The sequence below is a fragment of the Amblyomma americanum genome, chromosome 10 (assembly GCF_052857255.1).
Source record: "Amblyomma americanum isolate KBUSLIRL-KWMA chromosome 10, ASM5285725v1, whole genome shotgun sequence".
NCBI lineage: Eukaryota > Metazoa > Arthropoda > Arachnida > Ixodida > Ixodidae > Amblyomma > Amblyomma americanum.
In genome coordinates, this window is record NC_135506.1 from 69,915,120 (window position 1) to 69,934,801 (window position 19,682).

General features: G+C 44.4%; 1 protein-coding gene across 1 annotated transcript in view; it reads left to right on the top strand.

Moving 5' to 3' along the window:
* The window catches only part of LOC144106874 (calcium/calmodulin-dependent protein kinase type 1-like), a 43,477-nt gene extending 24,428 nt beyond the window's left edge, over positions 1-19,049 (top strand). The window contains 5 exon segments of the mRNA XM_077639818.1: positions 141-153; positions 155-254; positions 4,139-4,217; positions 6,710-6,797; positions 17,028-19,049. Of these exon segments, the coding sequence (XP_077495944.1) occupies positions 141-153; positions 155-254; positions 4,139-4,217; positions 6,710-6,797; positions 17,028-17,189 (442 nt within the window). The 3' untranslated portion in view covers positions 17,190-19,049.
* The last annotated feature ends 633 nt before the right edge of the window (positions 19,050-19,682 follow it).

Genomic DNA, 19,682 nt, shown 5'->3' on the forward strand with positions numbered 1-19,682 from the left:
TGGCCTGCCGCCAGTGGCAGCCACCATTACTGCCGTGCCTTTTCGCGCGAAGAAATGGCAGCAGCAGTAGTATTAATATACTAGCCGAACTTTTGAACAGCTTCAGTTGCCTTCACTGACCGTTTTCTTTTGCTATGCAGGCTTTGTGGCTACCCCACCATTCTACGACGAAAGTGACGCTAACTTGTTTGCTCAGATATTGAAAGGAGAGTTTGAGTTTGATCCACCCTATTGGGACGAAATCTCGGACTCGGGTAAGCGCTCTCACCCTTGTTCCTAATGCCTTGATTTTCCTAGCCTTAAAAACAACAATTTAACCAATGTAGTGGGAGACCCATGTCCGTTTCTGAATTGCATTTGCACGTCAAGTGATTGGGTCACATGTTTCTTGCACTTGTGGTGAAACTCGGTCCCTCAATAAACACCTGAAGGTAAGGAAAACACCAGAAGTCTGTGACAAGAAATGAGGCAGAAAAGGGGGGGGGGGCGGGGGGGGGGGGGGGGGTGCGAACATCATGCTTCTGCTTAGAGGGTCTCTGTCTAGGTGACTTGTGACTCTATTAATTCATATTTAATGATGCAAGACGGCTTGTGTGGTCTTCATGCAAGATATTTTTTGATGGCCAGTCTATTACCCATTGAAATTGGTTTAAAACTTGTCATTTAAAATGCAAGTATTAGAAGGCCTGTAATTGACTCTGTGAACCAGTTTGCCAACTGCCGGACACAGCAAGCATGCTGCTTTGTATGGCATCAAAGGCCGACGGACGCCGTTCAGAGCAGGGGTCCTCGATCCTTTTTGCTCTGGTGAACCCCAACAGCTTTCAGAGGGTGCTGCGAAGTTCCATTTGTTTTGGCTCCCATGCCTGCCTGCATGCATGCAGATGTTTGGCCCTTCAAAAACTGCCCAAATTAAATTAATAATAACTAGCTGTACAGTAAAGCAGCTTGCTCTTAGCCCTAATAAAATGACTACTCTGTTTACTCATGTAATTCCGTGCACCCCTAATTTGTTGCACTGTTTTTTAAAAAATAAATTTCTGCTCGCACATTTTATGCTCCCCGCTTGGCTAGACCACCGGCATGCGTACACGGGTATGCGCAAGACAGGCTTGCAAAGACTGGCGCAACCACATCGCTGTGTGCGGTTGCGAAAGGTGCGAGTGGAGAGGGGATGATTGCACACCATTTACCCGGATCACTCGCGCTGGCGGTTGCTTTCCCGGACGAACATTTGCGCTGGTAACCCTCCGGCGGGAGCCAGAATTTGAAACTACCGAACCGTTTGCTGTTTGGTTTGCAGCTAGTCAGCCGGTCTGCACGTGTGGGTGCCATTTTAATCGCTTTTTATCTCCATTTGCCTTTGACTGCTAACTTTGTTGCGCAATTATTGCTGTGAACTGCGCATGCGCCGTCATGACGTCCCGGTAATGTGGGATTGGGCTGAAGGGGGTACGCGCCTTATATTTGGAGGCATATTTTTTTTTGGCTGGCAGGAAGCTAGGAGCGAGGGGGGGTGGGGTGGCGAGGGTCGTGCAAGTCCAGAGGCCAACACTTGGGCGGCAATACGGTATATATTGCGCATTATAGATATTGTAAATCTTTTAGGACGTGTTCGCAAATTCTTCGTGTAATTTGTGCACCCCCTTTTTGAAGCCTTAGCCTTAAAAAAAAAGCGTGAAATATGTGAGTAAATACAGTAAATGTGAGGTGCGGTTGAGGCACATGCAAATTTATGTGCTTGGCGAACACGAAAAGGCACCTCCAAGGAACCCTACGGATCTGCATAACTTTGTGTTAGGTGGAAACTTAGCTGCTCCACTGCCATACTTCTTTCAGAGTCCTTGCGAATGCACTGCTCAAGGTTCAGTCATTTAGAACGGGGTGTTTACCTTGTGGGCATTACCTGAACATTACCAAATCTCGCCTACGAAAGGAGCAATTTCACTGATCTGGATGCAGAAAATGTGCTAGTGACTGAACAGTCTTGTTAGAAGGTATCAAGTCAGGCATGCACAATGAAGACAGGAATCTGATTTATGTAATGGATGGCTCTGCATTTTATAGTAGTTTCTGGTATGGCTCTGGTTAATGTCAGTTTTCGTTTAATTTTTGTTTACAAGCATGAATGCTTCGAAATGCCTAAATGGTGTTCAATTGTTTACATAATGACTTATTGTGACAGGAATGGATCGCACCTTGGAAATAGTATGGTGTCAATATATGGATGCATGAGGACGACATAATTAGCCTAATTAATCTGTGGGAAAGGTTAGGTTTTTTTTTGTGTGCAACCCTGGCATGCTGCTTTAAAAAAACCTGGAATTTAAAAATTTTCGTCTGACTGTATCTTAATTCACGCCTGAAGAGGCTATGGGGTCGGAAAACATGAACTAGCTCGCAAATAGCTTGGCTAATGCGAGCACTGTACTGTTTTTATATTGCCTAAGCCTAATTTATTTCTTGATACGAATATGCAGTCACTGACCGATATTTCGGACTCGAAGGGACCCAGAAAATGGTCCGAATAATCGAACAGGTCCGAAAAATCCGTGAAGTACAAAAACAACCATTTTATTGAGATGAAATCGGCTTAAAACTGTCACTGATATTACCTAGCGACAAATTTCTCTTGCTGGCGATGATTTGCGCCTGTATTTGCGCCAAAGTTGTGCTTTCACAGCAAGGTCACTGCATTTAGTTGGAATACTTCCCGTGCTTCTTTGACGGACCCGGCAGGGCCATGTTGTCCACAACCCGAGTGTGCACCACACCGCTCGTCAAACACACGCAAAGATAAGGCACTTTTCGTTGAAAGCGGCGGAACCGCCGGACGCAATCACAAAACGGCGAATGGATGTAACTTCGTGAAGACTGAGCGCCACTCGATCGACGTGGTCAGAGGAACCCAAGTGACGAAACGACGAATGGCAAACGTATGAGATCCGCCGCGTTGGCTCAGTGGTTAGGGTGCTCGGCTACTGATCCGGGATACCCGGGTTGGATCCTGACTGCGGTGGCCGCGTTTCGATGGAGGCGAAACGCTAAGGCGCCCACGTGCTGTGCGATGTGAAAGATCCCCAGGTGGTCGAAATTATTCCGGAGCCCTTTATTACGGCACCTCTTTCTTCCTTCCTTCTCTCAGTCTCTCCTTTATTCCTTCCGGCCAAGTTGTGAGATAGCTCCTGCACAATTTCCTTCCCCCAAAAACCAATTTTTAACGTATGGGACAAGCAATAACTGCCTGCAACAACGTCGGCAACAAAAACAAGTTGACGGCGCTGACAATCCGGCCGCCACCTCGAAGTGTCAGAGATCACAGGGACCTCTACTGGCAACAATGAGGTACTGAAATTATGTCAAGCCAATCCAACTGCAGCGTAAATCCACTTCAATCCAAGATGGCACCTTTTGCGCCAGCGAAAAGCCAATAAGATGGTTGACTTTGGCCCGCAGGCGACTGAAATTAGTCCGAAAAATCAAACTTTCGGACTTCTGATGTCCGAAATATCCGTCGCGAATATGTATGTGCTTCTATGGGGTGACTGACGGCGCCTCATCGAGGTCCGAAATATCCTACAAGTCCGAATTATTGGAGTCCGAATTATCCGTCGGCTACTGCATTAGGGGGGCGCAAATAGGAACGACCCATGTGTTTTACTTGAAGGCTTGTTGCTGGCTTTTTTTTTTTTTTCAGTGCTATTTAGAATAAAAATTGCATTTTGTGCTCCATTTTGTATGGCAATACATTTGGCTTCCAAGCTTTCTTGGGTTGCGTGGTACAAGGAAAAAACCTAATTTGTCTGTGGCCCTGTTTCTCTTGGGCAGCCATATGGGCTGGTGTCGTCGCATGCTGGGAAGAGCATGAGCTCTTGTTTTATCTTCACCAAAACTTGCAACCAATGAGAGGTCAGCTATGCTACAACTGCATACAGAATGTCATTACTGTGTATTTCATAACTTAATATGAAGGAAATCGGGCTAGATGCTTGAACCAGCGAATTAAAAATACCTTTTGGCCCGTCAGAAGTTTATGGCTTTGGACGATCACCTTGATCCACACTTTTACCCATTGTTTTATTTTTATTGTGTTTCCACCAGTTTGTCATCAGCATTGATGTGTGTATATTTTTTACAGCGAAGGACTTCATCAGGCACCTAATCTGTGTGGATGTGGAGCGAAGATATACCTGCAAGCAGGCACTTGCTCATCCTTGGTGAGTGGGAATCGTGACAATGTGCATTCCAGCTCGAAATTAAAGTAACTTCAGTTCATAATTTCTAGTGCTTATTCGAAGACGCAGGGCAAAAAGGTAACATACACATGGGAAAGATGCTAGAGTCTGTACAATGCATATGCTTAGTACACACGAGACATGGGCTTCTGTCTTGAAACATGCACTAAAAAAATACGAATTCAAGGGACCAATACCGAACAGCTTAAATTTCTGCCTTAATAAGTCGCCTTAAAATACTCATATACAACATTTCTATATCGGCGGCTGTGCTAGTGGTAGCGGGAAATGTAATTCAGCACTGTCTAGGGGCGAGGGGTGGGGTTGAAGGGTCCGGTTGATGTTCTACTGCTCTGAATATGCACTAAATGAGAGAGGCTGTTTTTTGAGACTGGACGCAGGGTATCATATTTGCACGATTGTAAATCTACCTATTTTTCAAAATTTGGAAATCCGAAGTGGAGGGGTCCGCTTAAAATCGAAACTAAAGCATCACGCCATAAATAAAGGCGAGACGAACAAGATATCAGGCATGCTACTGCGTGGTTGCATTTTTGCTGTGCGGCTCCGTTGCATCCCTCTTGGTGGTGGTCTTGAACAGCTGCTGTGTCGACACGCAGAACCAGCATCCCCACCCCGCGCGAGGTGGCCGATGGTGGCTGTCGATAAACAGCTAACCGGCACCAGCCCACTCCCCACACGTGGCCGCAGATTGCGTCTGCTGATAAGCGGCGGCAGCCCGATAACGCATTCCCGTTCTACTCTTAATAGGCGTCCAAGTTGTTTTTTTTTTTGTTTTTTGTTTTACTTTCAACCGCTCACTCGGCGCTCCCTTGAGCGCTGATAGTTGATGGAAGGGCCGTTGTTCCACTCGTGGCGGCACCCCCACTCGGAACCACAGTGGCACCGGGGAGTGTCGGTAGCTGACGGAAGAGCCGACGGCGCTCACGCCTAGTTTCTTTTTGGCTCTGACGCATTTAACTACTGCCGGCTGCGTTTCACAAGTTTTTAATGTACTGCTTCGTCATTCATCATTTGTGCTCCGGGTCCGGTAAGCGACCGGCGCTCGTTCATGGCTACATTCAAGGTGGCTGTCATTCTTTATGCCGACGAAAAGAAATGCGCGCCGGGCCGCAAGCTCGACGTTCGCAGCGGGTGATACAGGTGTGGCAGCTGCAGTGAGGAAAAATTTTGAGCTGTTCCACGCGATGTCGTGATGTGGCTGTTTGCGAAGTGTGGGATTTCGCTGCGCGACGATGTTAGAACGATGAGCTGTGGGACTGCAGCAGCGATCACAACGGCAGTGCTAATGAGGACGACGGCGCGAGTGTGGACGGGTAGTCCAGTGACTAATACATCTTCGTTTTGGAATGTGCCCACGGCCGCTCCCGCACACGGTAACTGATAGCGGCTGGCGATAAGCAGAGGCGGCAGGATAGTGCTATTGCGTTTTGTTATTAAAGGCCAAGTGTAAACGACCTCCAAGTTTTTTTTTTTCAGAAATGTGATGTAGGGGTGTCGACTTACATTCGAGTCGACTTGCAATCACGTAAATACGGTATCTAAGTTTTCATAAATATTAGTGAACATGTCTAACTACTTGGTGGCATCAGTATCCACCTGAACTCTGAGACAGCATGTTATGTTCTAGTTGACAAACCGTAATAACAAATTTAGACTGTACCTGCATTTTGGATTGGCCTGGATATATAAACTGCAGGAAATAAAAGGATGAAAGAATAAAACAAAAATGAACACACATCCTCTTCATACATCTGTGTTGGTTTTACATGTTTTTATGAACTAACATTAATTTATAATTTGAAATGAAGACGTCATAATGTGGGGAAATTGAATGATTTGAGTGCCATAATTCAGGATTTTAAAATAGACAGCTTCTATTTTGTGCCTGGGAACATTGTGAAACTACTGTTAGTTAGTTCAACCAGTTAGGAAAAAAAATTTCAGTATTGTCATGGATGTGGGGGGTCTGTAGCATGAAATACTTCTACCCATACCCAAAGGAGCTTTGTGGTAACTAGTGTGATGGCTTACTACTACTGATGCATATGTAAACAACGGAAAAGAAAGGAATCAACCTAAGTAACAAGTTTATGCAAATACTGGACATAGAAAACAAAAGGCTATTGTTGGTTCACTTGTCTTTCATTCACCCTGTTCTAGTAGTGACCCTGTTACATCTTTGATGACCTAAAAACTTTACTTTACCCACAAGACACTCTAAGCCTGTGTTTGGTGCATCACAGCCTTAGCTACTTTTGCACCATTAAACTTAATATAACTAACTGACGTCTTTGCTCACCAAGTTATGTATACATCCCATTTGTTGCCTCTGCTCTTGTTATGCATATGCATGCAGTGCATACATTTTTCATGGCTTTAACAAGAAAGAAAGCTGTTTTTAATGTAGGGAATCAATAATTGCAACTTTGCACATGCTGTGGCTGTTCCAGGATATCTGGCAACACGGCCAGTGACAAGAACATCCATGGCTCTGTCAGTGAGCAACTGAAGAAGACCTTTGCAAAGAACAAATGGAGGGTGAGAGTGAAGCAAAGCTTCCCTTTGATTTTTCGCAAAATGCACAGTGTCCACAATGATACCAGGTGTGAAGCACAGCAGGCCATTAGCCCATTGGTGTTTTATGAGCATTGTCGTCAGATAAATAACTGGCCTTGGCCTTTTACCGATGTTGAAAAGGCTACCACAAGTTGAAATAAGTTCCACAGTGTCTATGTCTACAGTAAAGGCTGTTGGTACTTCGTTTAATATGTGCTACCTGGAAAAAAAAAAATTGTTTCTGAGAAAATGAAAGGTTTGGTAACTGTCTCACCTCTGGGTGAACACCTCAACCACACAGTGAGGAAAGGGAGGAAGGAGGGAGTGAAAGAACAGAGTTGGAGAGAGGTGCCTTAGTGGAGGGCTCCGGAATACTAATTTCGATTACCTGGGAATCTTTAACATGGAATCTTTAACCTGGCTGTCGCAGCCAGGTTGGAACCCAAGTACTCTAGTCTCAGAATCACTCTGTGTAGTATTTCATAAATTTAAGAAAAAGGCAGAGGAGGAGGTTGTTAGGAAAGGAGAGGCATGGTAAATGTCTCACGGTAGGTGGACACCTGAACTGCACCATGAGAGAATCATTGCAGAGACAACTGACTCGGCCCTGTGCTTTGAGGATGTTTATTAGAAGGAAAAAACAAACAAAAAATACCTTTGTCCGTAAACTTTCGAGAATGATTTATTTTCTTCTCTGGAAATGATTCCCCAAAACAAATGGTGCGTTTGTGTGACGCCATCTTTTCGCGCTAACCTGAGCTATTAATGTTAATTGCTGTGTCAGCCGCTGGATGACACTACATGTAGAAAAATACGTTGTCACTAGTCGTGTGCACATTCTACTGTGAGTGAATGTGGAGAGATGGGCGTCCACCTCGAACAGCGTGTAAACATAAAATTATGTGTGAAGCTTGGCAAGACAGCCACACAGACATATGAGCTCCTTCGTGATGCTTACGGCAATGAGACATTATCGCGGCGGCGAGTTTTCGAGTGGCACAAGAGGTTCGTTTCAGGGAGAACGTCGGTTGAAGACGGCACAAAGGAAGGGGTGCCCTTTAACCTCACAGAATGAAAACAACGTGGCTCGGATTAGGGAAATCGTACAGCAAGACCGCACCATTACAGTCTACATTCTATCAGATGCTCTCGACATTAGTAAGACAACATGCCACCAAATTTTGCGTGAGAACTTGGGGAAACGAATGCTGAATGCCAGACTTGTGCCGCACTCCCTCACACAGGAGCAGAAGGACACGCGGGCCTCAGTGAGTGCTGATTTGCTCTCCGAGGTAGAGAAGGATGCTGCATTCGTTGACAGCATCATTGCTGAAAATGAAACATGGTGTTTTCAATACGATCCTCAAACAAAGAGGTAGAGCGCCGATTGGCGGTCCACAAGCTCTCCGGCGTCGAGAAAGGTGCGGCGACAGAAGGCCAAAACAAAGATGATGCTGATAGTTTTTTTCGATGCCAGAGGTGTCATAGATCACTAGTTCGTCTCACAAGGGCAGACGGTGAATCAGGAGTTTTATATCCACATGCTCCAACACATGCATGATGCACTGCGACGCCGTTGCCCTGACTTATGGGCATCTGGACAATGGAGCCTTCTCCACGATAACACAAGGCCGCACACTGCTCTCAGCGTAACAGAATTTCTCGCCAAGCACAGCATTACTGTACTTCCCCATCCGCCATACTCGCCTGACCTCTCCCCATGTGATTTTTTCCTGCTTCCTCGTGTGGAGAGAGCCCTAAAAGGTCGCTGGATGGGGAGCGTGGAGGCCATTCAAGACGCCACAACAAAGGAGCTGACAGCCCTGCCAAAAGAAGCATTTTCCAACTGTTTCCAAGATCTCAAGAATCGTTGGAAGCTGTGTATAGACTGCAAGAGAGACTATTTCAAAGGGGTGCTGCACAAATGATTTCAATGTTAAGTACATTTTTTTTAATGGGCTCAGTCTCGGAAGTTTACGGACAAAGGTTGTATACTGAGATTGACAGCCCAGGAACACGCAGGCTATTTATGTAGCTGGAGATGGGGCTGGTGTATCAGAAAGCGAATGGAAGGACCATTTGGAGAAGATGAGAGAACATCTGAGAAAAAATTAAGTATTATAGACACTTAGACTGATGACCAGGAAAAAAAAAAAGTTTCTGTGCGGGTTGCTGATATCATGCATACAGATTTGCTTGGTTATGGGAACAGCATTCTCTGCATGTAATTGTCTTGTTAAAAATGAAGTATGTATGTATGTTATGGGTAGGGGTCGAAGCTTTCAGTTTAAATTCATGTTTTGAATTTTCATTTTGACAAAAAAAAAAAGACGTGTCAGTGTCCCAAGATGTATGCCTCGGCTTGCTGGCTATCGAACGTGAGTGAAAAATAGTCAAGAGAGAATCACAAACTGTGGACGGCCGGATTGCATCGAGGCAATGGGATCTTTGGATTAAGTTGTACAGTTATAAATTTTGAAGCGGTGCTGCACTATTGTAAACACCTGCTGGATGCAGGCCAAGAAACTCCACCACCTGATCAGCCTTTGTCTGATAGCGTAGCACCTTCTGCTCACAGAATGTCGTCCCTTGTGCGAGCCATTACTTGGTCACAGAGGTTTTCTCAGGGCATGTAAGGACAGTGACAACATTTGTAATTGTAACTACCGACGGTCATCGCAAAACCATGCACAGGTGTCTCCAAAAAGTGTCTTCTTCTGGCTTCCGCAATGGTTCAGCAGCACTTTCATCGCTGCCATTATCATGTGGACTGTGTGATTCCAGGCCCTCTAGTTCCTTCTGGATATCTGCTTGGATCACTTTCTCTCCCTTTCCAATCAGAAGCTTTGTTCTTGTGAAGCATTTGCTCCCGTCACAGTTCGTTGCGTGAGTGAAGGAGTGAGGAGTGCGTTGCAACCAAGAAATACACTTGCATTTACCACGACTGCATAGAACTATTCTGACATGAGCACGATTTGACAGAAAGGCCTGGCTCCACTTGCTTGCCTAAGCAAAGCAAGTGTACATGTGTATTGCCCATTGCTGTTGCGTGCTTTTTTAGAGCACAGCTCTTGGGTGCCCGTTGCCACATTCTGCGTCGTAGTCAGCGTCGAAGTCGTCGGCGTAACACACTGCCTGATAGGTGGCATGTTGGCAGGCAGTAGCAGAGTGAAACGCCACCCGCCACGGGAGAGCGGAGGAATGGATAACCGGAAGGTGGCTGCCACGGGAAGATACTGGAGGGTGGCTGGCAGCGTAACGTGGCACCTGTCAGCGGGGGCAGGTGGAGTGTGAAGAGCTCCTCTCAAATTCTACATTACCGACTTTCGTAATCGTCTGTCAATTTCTTGCATTTTATTTTTTAAATGTTGCTGAGCTTAATACTTACAAATAATTTTTATTTGTTTTTGTCCTATGGTCTGGTTCCTTAACTTCTACACTGTTACTTTCCTTTAGAGCAATAGCATTCCATACTAGAGCCATTCTTCTGTACGTAACCATTTGTGCTTGATTACTCTAGACATCAACTGCTCTTTCTAGCAAATAAGGCAAGGTTAGCTACACCTGGTTTCTGACAGCACAGGGGTGCCATGTGTATCCCTGAAACGATCTGGGGATTCTTATATGGGGAAATAGTATTCACACGCACGCGCACACACACAAAAAACGAAAATTGTGTTCTCTAAGTAACCACCAGAAAACTCAGTGCATTGACGAAGCAGCTGCACAAGGCCTGCGCCGCTGACGCTCCTGGATTTTTTCACCACGAACGACGCGACGGGGCTGCGGCAGCCCAAGGTCAGTCGCAATAGGCTTAGACTGCGGCGACTCTGGCGATAGTGACGCTGGTGATAGCGACGCAGGCGATAGCGATGCTGGCTTTTCTGCCTCACTGTGCAGTGCACTGTACTGATGGGTGACTTCAGTGCCAACGTGGCCAAGAAGCGGGCAGGAAACCAGCCAGTGGAAGACTATGTCATAGGTTATAGGAATAGCAGGGGTGAGTTAGAGCCTGAATGGAGAGACTAAAAATGAAATAGGCTTCATATTGTGTTCAGGATGGGGAGGCTCTTGGCAAGGTGACCACAGTATCGTAAATATTGAATTTGCTTAGACTTGCAGACGAAAGAAAGGAAACTAGTAAGAAAGAAGCCCATCATCGAAGTTATGGTAAGAAGGACAGTAGCGGAATTTTGGTTCTCGCTGCAGGACAGATATTCTGCTTTGACCAAGTATGATGACCTTAGTGCTCATGCAATGAATGGCAGTCTGGAAATTATCATTATGGAGTATGCAACAGATGTTGGGGTAGTATAGCTAGACACGATACTGGTTGAGCTCTCTCAGGAGATTACAGATCTGGTTAAGAAATGCAAAAGCATGAAAGCTTCTTACCACATAGACTTGAACTGGCAAAGCTGTCAAAGTTGATCAATAAGCATAAGTTATGTGACGAAAGAAACTATAATATGCAGAGAATCAAAAATGCATTGAAGAAGAGAGGTAGCCTAAAGGTGGTCATGCGGAAACTAGGCATACACAAAAATCAAATGTATATGCTAAGGGACAAAGAAGGCGATGCAGTTACCAGTATGGATAAGATAAGTTAGCCAAGGAGTTCTACGCAATCTGTACAATAGCCAAAATAATGAGGGCGATAATGACGGAGGCAGGAATGTAGAGGAATTGGACATCCTGCCGATAATGAAAGAGGAAGCAAAGAAAGCCTTGCAAGTAATGCTAAGAGGGAACGCAGCTGGCGAGAATCAGGTTGGACTGTGGGAAGATTGGTAGGTTTGGAAGAACACTAACGTTATCTCAATGCATAAGAAAGGTGACGTCAAGGACTTTAAAAATTAGACCGATCAGCTCACTGTTGTCTGCAAGCTGTTTACTAATGGAATCAGAGCAACCTTAGACTTCAGTCAACGAAAGGACCGAGCAGACTTTGGTAAAGGCTGTTGACAATAAACCATATTAACACTATTAGTCAGATGATAAAGGAATGTGCAGAATATAATCAACCCCCACATAGCATTCAGAGATTGTGAGAAAGCATTTGACTCATTCACAACCGTACCAGTCATGCAGGCATTACGGAAAAGGTGTAGAAGAGGCATATGTAAAAGTACCCTAAACCGGACATATCGGCTGAACAATCACATAGTCCTCTATAGAGTGAGTAATAAAGCACCATTCAAAAGGAGTGTCATGAAGAGAGATACAATATCTCCAATTCTGTTCACCACATGTTTACAGGAGGCATTCAGAGATCTGAATTGGGAAAAGTTGGGGGTAGAAGATAACTCTTTCCTTACTGCGCCATAGGCCATCGGTCGTATATCACCGATGTTTTGAACCTGCCGCCAAAAATTCAAGATGGCGCTTCTGGACAAGCTGCGCCATTAGTACGCTTCTATAACACCATTTCTTTGGTTTCAATTTTTTTTTTCATTTTCTAACATGACAAGGCGACAGGAAAAATGAAACTGATCGGATGTAGTCCACTGGTCGCCAATCATGGCATCCATTTCGCCGTGTGCTCCTCAAAGGCGAAAGGCTACACTGGGCACTTTTGTCAGTTCTTTATGCTGTCTTTCATTTTTTAGACCAGTAGTGGTGAGTTAGAACACCACGTGCAATGGCCGAATTTCAGTTTCGATTGCGAGACTTCATCTCGGAGGCCTGGAATATGAGCGCTGGCTTGCACATGTTTCGTTTTGCTGTTCACTTTGTATTCTGTGCATTGCGCTTGATTTGTAAATGATGAGAGTGGTTTTGTTTGGTGCTCTAGTGTCTTTGCAACATACTGCCAAGGTATTTTACCAAATCCGTCGCAGTAGGTTTTTGATTATGATCATGTCGGCGAAGGCCATGCCCCCTTTTCACCCATAAAACCCATTTACTACCAACCGAAAAAAAAAAATGGAAAAAAATTTGAACTGCAAGCCCCGCTATAAAAAAGAAACAAGAACAGAACTCGGAACAAGGGTAATGTGCAGCGCATCCCACATCCACCTCCTCTTCATGTCCTCATGCTACTGCTTTCTCTAGTGGCAGAGCAGTCCAATTGCCTAAGTTTAAAGGCCACGGAATGTGCAGTGTATTGTGTGCACAGCCGAAAATTGCAAGAATGGTAGCTAACAGCATATGCAACGTTTTGTGTGTGTGTGCGCGTGTGTGTGTGTGTGCGTGTGTGTGTGATATATATATATATATATATATATATATATATATATATATATATATATATATATATATATATATATATATATATATATATATATATGTGTGTGTGTGTGTGTGTGTGTGTTATATATATATATATATATATATATATATATATATATATATATATATATATATATATATATATATATATATATATATATATATGTGTGTGTGTGTGTGTGTGTGTGTGTGTGTGTGCGTGTGACATATATATATATATATATATATATATGTGTGTGTGTGTGTGTGTGTGTGTGTGTGTGTGTTATATATATATATATATATATATATATATATATATATATATATATATATATATATATATATATATATATATATATATATATATATATATATATATATATATATATATATATATATCACACGCACACACACACACACACACACACATATATTGCAGGCAGTCAATTTCTGACTAAGTGCAGCTGCCTATTTTTGTTTTGCTTGTAATCTCTTTTTGTTTTAACAGCATGCCGTATTTAGGCGCATAATTTGCGCACTTTTTATTCAGAAATTAGGGCTCCAGGAAGGGGATGCGCAAATTACGCGGGGATTTCGTGAGTGCGACTTAAAGAAACTCCACACAGGTCATAACGCGTAATATAGGTATAGTGTATTTTGCTGCTTATACGTCAGCACCCGGACCCGCACCCCTTCCCCCCTTTTACGGGATGGCATGAAGGTGCATGCACGAAGCTCAACAAGACACTAAAACAGCATCATCATTTGCAGCCCAGCCAATTGTTTGGTAGTTCCGGATTCTGTAAGTTTGCTTTCGTAACTTTGTCCTGGAAAGCAACCGCAAATCAATAAAGCAATTATCACACCATACACAACGTGTACACCCGGCCAATTCTTTAACAGTACCGCGCGGGCGTAGACCAAACTGTTTGTCAGTGCCTTATCACGGCGCGGAGCGGCGAAGCCAGCGAGAATAGCCATGTGCGCACAAGTTCTCTGACACAACAATTGTCGTCTATGGGCAAACTTGTGCGCACGCAGTTATTCTCACTGGCTTCGCCGTTCCGCACCGTGATAAGACGCTGACAAGCAGATTGAAGCTTGCCTTATAATTGTGATATCCCATCGCAAGACATGACCAAACAACCAAACACAAGCCGTCAGAACCACCAAGGAAAGCGTAGCCGGCAGTCAAGTCGCATTCATCAGCCAAACAAACAGTGCACGTGGTGTCGGCACTTCTATCAGCTGCCAATCCTCCCCGGAAGCGCTGCCGGCTGTTCCGAGTGGTGATGCCACTGGTGCCGCCGCCATTGTAACAGCAGCCCCCGACGCCACCATGAATGCCCAGTGCACAAAAGATTCAAAAAGCCTTCCGAACAAACACGCGGAATAGCTGAATGCTACTGGGTAGAGCCATAGGGTAGAGCCCGCATGCATGATGGTGGTCTAGCACATCACGGTGCGTAAAATATGCGAGTAAAAAATTTTTTTTATAAAGCCGGGTGACAAGTTAAGGATGCGCAAATTACGCGAGGGCGCAAATTATGCGTGTAAATACCGTATTTAACCAACAATTTTCTGAAAAGTTCTATGCACACAACTGTGGCCTTTTGTTCATTGTGAAGTATAATCAGTAAGATACAGTTTGATATGTTACAATGCGCAATGCATTTGGCACTTCTTGAAGAAAATTTTTATTTCAAAGCACTCAAAATCGGTCGTTTTTCGTGGTAAGGAAAGAGTCAATGGAGAATACTTTAGTGGTCTGCGATTAGTTGATGACATTGCCTTGCTAAGGAACTTGGGACGAATTGCAAAGCATGAACAAGGACCTAGACAGGGAAAGCAGAATTGTGGGTCTAAAAATTAATTTATGGAAAACTAAGGTGCTGTTCAACAGTCCCGGAAGAGAACAGCAGTTTACGATAGGCAGCGAAGAGTTCGAAGTGGTAAGGAAGTGTATCTATTTAGGACCGGTAGTTATAGTAGATCTAGACCACGAGGGTGAAGTAACAAGAAGAATGAAAATAGAATGATTTGGCTGGTACTTTGAGATTCTGAGTGGCAGCTTACCAATATTCATCAGGAGGAAAAAAATATTTGCAGTGGCTTAACTTGGCTAACCCTGGAATTCAGCGAAAAGCAAGGACGCTTACTAAGCGTCTGAGGCTGGTCCATTGCAGCTCCGCTACACGCTCACGATAGCCGTTCTATTATATACCCACTCGACTACTTGGCTATGACATAGTATCACGTGGTCTGACGACACCCCCGTCAGGTGTCATCACGTGGCTTCGCATCGCCCCATCGGATGTTCTTAAGGTCAAAGGTGAGCCCAAAGGTCACCAATGTCAAAGGTTCATCTAAAGGTCATGGGTCGAGGTCAGGGGTCAAGGGTTCGACACCATAACTACTATATATGGTCATGCATGGCTATTGTGGTTGGGCTGAAGCTTGTTCATGGTCGTTCTTCAGCCTACACAACAACTGCTTTACCTACCGTAGGGAAGCTTTTCGCTTCAATATACAGTTGTATCTTACCGTTACTAACCTATGGTGAAGAAACAAGGAGGCTGATATAAAGGGTTGAACTTAAATTGATGGCCATGCAGCGAGCTGTGGAAAGGAAAATGATGGGTGTAACATTAAGAGACAGGAAGAGAGCAGAGTAGGTCAGGGAGCAAATGTGAGTTGAGGATATTCTAGTGAAAGTCAAGAAAAAATGGGCAAGGGCGGGGCATGTTATGCGAAGGTAAGGTAACCGATGGTCATATAAGGCTAACGGAGTGGATTCCAAGAGAAGGCAGCCGTAGCAGGGGGCGGCAGGAACTCACGAGGGCAGATGAGATTTGGAAGTTCTTGGGGATAAGGTGGCCACACCTGGCACAGGACAGGGGTACTTGGGGTGGTATGGGAGAGGCCTTTGTGTCGCAGTGGTGGGCTATTATGATGCTGTCAGTGCAAATGAACTTCTAGAAATTGAATGAAATGCTGTCATCCCAAAATGCAAGTGTCATTTCTTGCTGACTCAAGTGCATAACCACACTAGTGAAATTTCAAGTGAGCCTGTGTGTGCTGAAAATTAGCCAATGGTGGCTGCATGTGGTTAGAAAACAAGAATTGAGTCTTGTTTCTTCTTGTTTAACTACAAGCCTGTTTTATGTCATCGTGGGACCACTGATGAAAGGGATTAAAGATGGAAGTGTGGCTGGTTGGTGTTGTGTAACTGGTTGTGATACAGTAACTAGCATGAAAAAAACACGATGGACAAGGAAAACGAACCGACAGGATACGTATTAGTTACCTAGCCTACTCTACTCTCTTCCTGTCTTCCTAGCATGTGTCCCATCAGCTCCTTTTTGCTGTCTGTGGTCTTTTTTTTTTTCATGGTACTTGCTATCTCACAACTAGTTATTGATGGAAGGCTTCTAAGAATAACTTTCTAGGTGCGCGGGCAATCTTATAGTCGCAATTGGCCTGAAGCAGAGTTAGTAAATGTGATGGTAAGCCAAGTGTTTCCTGTTGGCAAGCTTTAAAAAGCTCTGTCTCGAGGCGTAGCTAAGCATTGACAGTGGTGACTGGACCTGCTGAAACTTATGAAGAGGGCCACATGGGCTGCACTGCTGTCAGTGGAGCAGTATGTATGCAAGCGTTTTCAGAAGCTCGTACCCACAAAAATGTTATTATATAATTTATATTCATATAATTTATTCTACTTGTCAGTGTCCAGTATCCACACTCTTCATTTTGGTACCTCCAATGGAGTGATTTGAACTATGCAGATGTTTTTAAGGCTTTGTCAAAGCCAATGGTTGACTGTGGATTAGAAACTGTATCTTTCTTCAGAAGCCAGCAACCCTGGCTAATTCACCCCAAGCAGGTGTCACTTGCAAAGTTTGTGGAAGGTTTCTGTCCTCATGCAGAGAGTGCCAAAGGCTTTGTGGCCATCTGGTTGAGCACTCCGTGTGGCAACTTGCGTTGTGTTACCACTTGCAGCAAGCGTACAATGCCACGGCGGTGATCCGGCAGATGCGGAAGCTGGCGATGAGCAGTACGGGATCTTCCCAGGATGGTGGCGCTACCGCTGACGCCTCCACAAGTGGACGGCCGCTGGCGTCAACATCTGCGGCCGCCGCCTTGCCTGCCACCTCAGAATGAGCCTCTCTCTTCTCTGGCCACACGCTTTTCTTCTCATTCCAGATTTGCTGTCACCGTCTCCCCTTGTTCACTCTCGGCTCTTCCCATTTGTGGCGCCTCATTGCTTTTGTTTGCGGCATTTGACTGTGTTTCCTTCGCATCTCACTTGTGCGTGCGATTGAGCGACTGCTGCTCGGAGTGATTGTTGACAGAACATAGTACTGCATCAGCTTATGTGAAGCTGACCTGCTGCATTTGATTTCCAAGTGTGTGGGCTGTCCGCAGGATTTTTTTTTCCAAGTTTGACTTCTTCATTATGCTCATTGGCATCTGAAGTGACCATCAGCAACAAGTCGTAGCATTCTGTCTTGTTGCTGCAGTTCAGTGAGTGCTTCACCACTAGTTAACATCACAGTGTCAGTTCAACTGGTAGGAGCGCTTTGTGTTTTGGAGTCACAGTACTGACCTTATTGTGGGAACACACCGAGAGTTCTAGTGGAGGTGTAAACTCTCTACTGTGCAAGCTAAAGCTAGCACTGGGGCACCATTGATGAGAGCATTTACAGGCAATGATTAAAGCTGTGTCTAGGGATTGATGTGGTCGCGCTGCATGACATGTGATGCGATTCTAGCTTCTTTTGGTGCTTGCATCGCATTTGATCATCAGTGCATGGCAAAAGCAGTAAAGTGTTTCACATTCCAACATGTTTTGGGACTTAGTGTGCAAGTGTTGAGTGGTCATACGTGGAAACTGGAAAGAGCATTTTTGGACACCCTGTATGTGTTACTGGGCCTTTGCTACTGTGCTTGCACTGCACTGCTTACCTGCATGAGGCAGGCTATCATATGTTTCTTTGCAAGCATTTCTGGCAATGCCTGAAAATTTCAGCCTTCACTGACCACTCCTGTGCATGAAGGAGACTGGTGTGTTGTGCTGTGGATGTGAGCATGCTGTCAAACGTTAGGCATCGCTCGTGACATGTGCCACTTCGATGAAAGGTGTGTTCCCTCTTTTGCGCAAAATAGTGGTGCGTAGCACTGTCCAACACATGCCTGTATTCCTGCTTGCATTGAATTTTCGCATTGCTGTAGCAGTGTACAGTGGTTGGCAACTGTGTACAGTGGTTCATGACAACCTGTAATGACAGTGTGAGCGCCGTGCAAGAAAAAATTGTCTTCTGGGCGTGCTTGTTTCTCTTGCTTGTTTTAAAGTATTCTTGTTTTCATTCTCAGCTGTTGCTGTGTCATTAATGTCTTCATGTTTGTTTTGGTATGGTTAAAGCTGACCAGGAGTTTTTTTTTCTCCCACAGTGCTGATCATAAAGTCACAATCTTCATGCATCATAGCATCTGTAATCACATATGGCATTGCTCTGCATGTGCTAAATTATTCTGATGCTTTTAATTTGTTGATTACAACAGCACTTGCATTCAGTACTGTGTAAGACTTGTTTGGCATTGTATAAAGCTGCTGCATTCTCTTATTATTTTGGTTCCTCTTTCAACCTAAAAAAAAAAAGGCAAAATTAGTTTGGCAGCATACACAACAGGTGAGTCTGATTGCATATAAATTCTGGTGGGCCATTGCTGCCTTTCATGGAAACATTTGGAACCAATCCTTTGGGGCCCACTGTCATTGGTGAGGCTGGAAACTGTTTCATTTAGTTGGGTTCATTTTTGTCACTGTCATTTTTTTTAATGTTCAATGAAGTGGTTGCCTTCTTGGGGGTGTGGGCTTGGGGACTGCATCTGAACCATATGGTAACAATGTATTTTGAGAGAACAACCTCGTGTCACATGAGTAGTTTAATGCATTGCTTTCAGTGTGAGTACCAGCTACTGGACTATTTAAATTTAATCATTAAATGTACATATTTTGCACTGACTTTTCCTTTTTTTTCGGTAAGTTTTAGCTTGATGCAGTGAAACTACATTTCAACAAGAAAAACAAGAGCATAGCATTGAATATGAAATTGTGATTGCTCTGGTCCGTTCAATAATGTTATATGGGTTAACATCACATAGGCGGGGTATTTGGCATAAGTTTAATTGAAAGGCATTCAAGTGACATTTTCACTGTAGTGTTTTGAGCCAGGTGATATTCAAGAGGTGCTGGATCCCCAGCAAGCCTACAGACATTTCACCTAGTTAACTGCTTTTACTGGTGCGGTAAGGAAGTAGTGACATTAAACATTCGGGGCAACTATAAGGAGTTGTTTGCTACGTTTTACTTCCAACAATATAATTTCCAGTTCTGAAAAAAAAAGAGAGCTGGAGGTTCCAGTGCCCTTCTTGTATATGGCTGTAGATGCCATTCAGAAAGAATGGTGAGTATTAGGTGCATAGATGGTACACTTAAAACCAAAGGAAACTTCAGTGCTTTTCCTAACGTGGCTCTTTTTTCAAGTTATTTCTTTTCTCATGTTGTTATTGGCAATTGGAGCATCGTTAGATACTTGTTGCTTAGAGCTCATTTGCCTCTTTTGCCAATTAACTTGTATCTCTTACACAGCA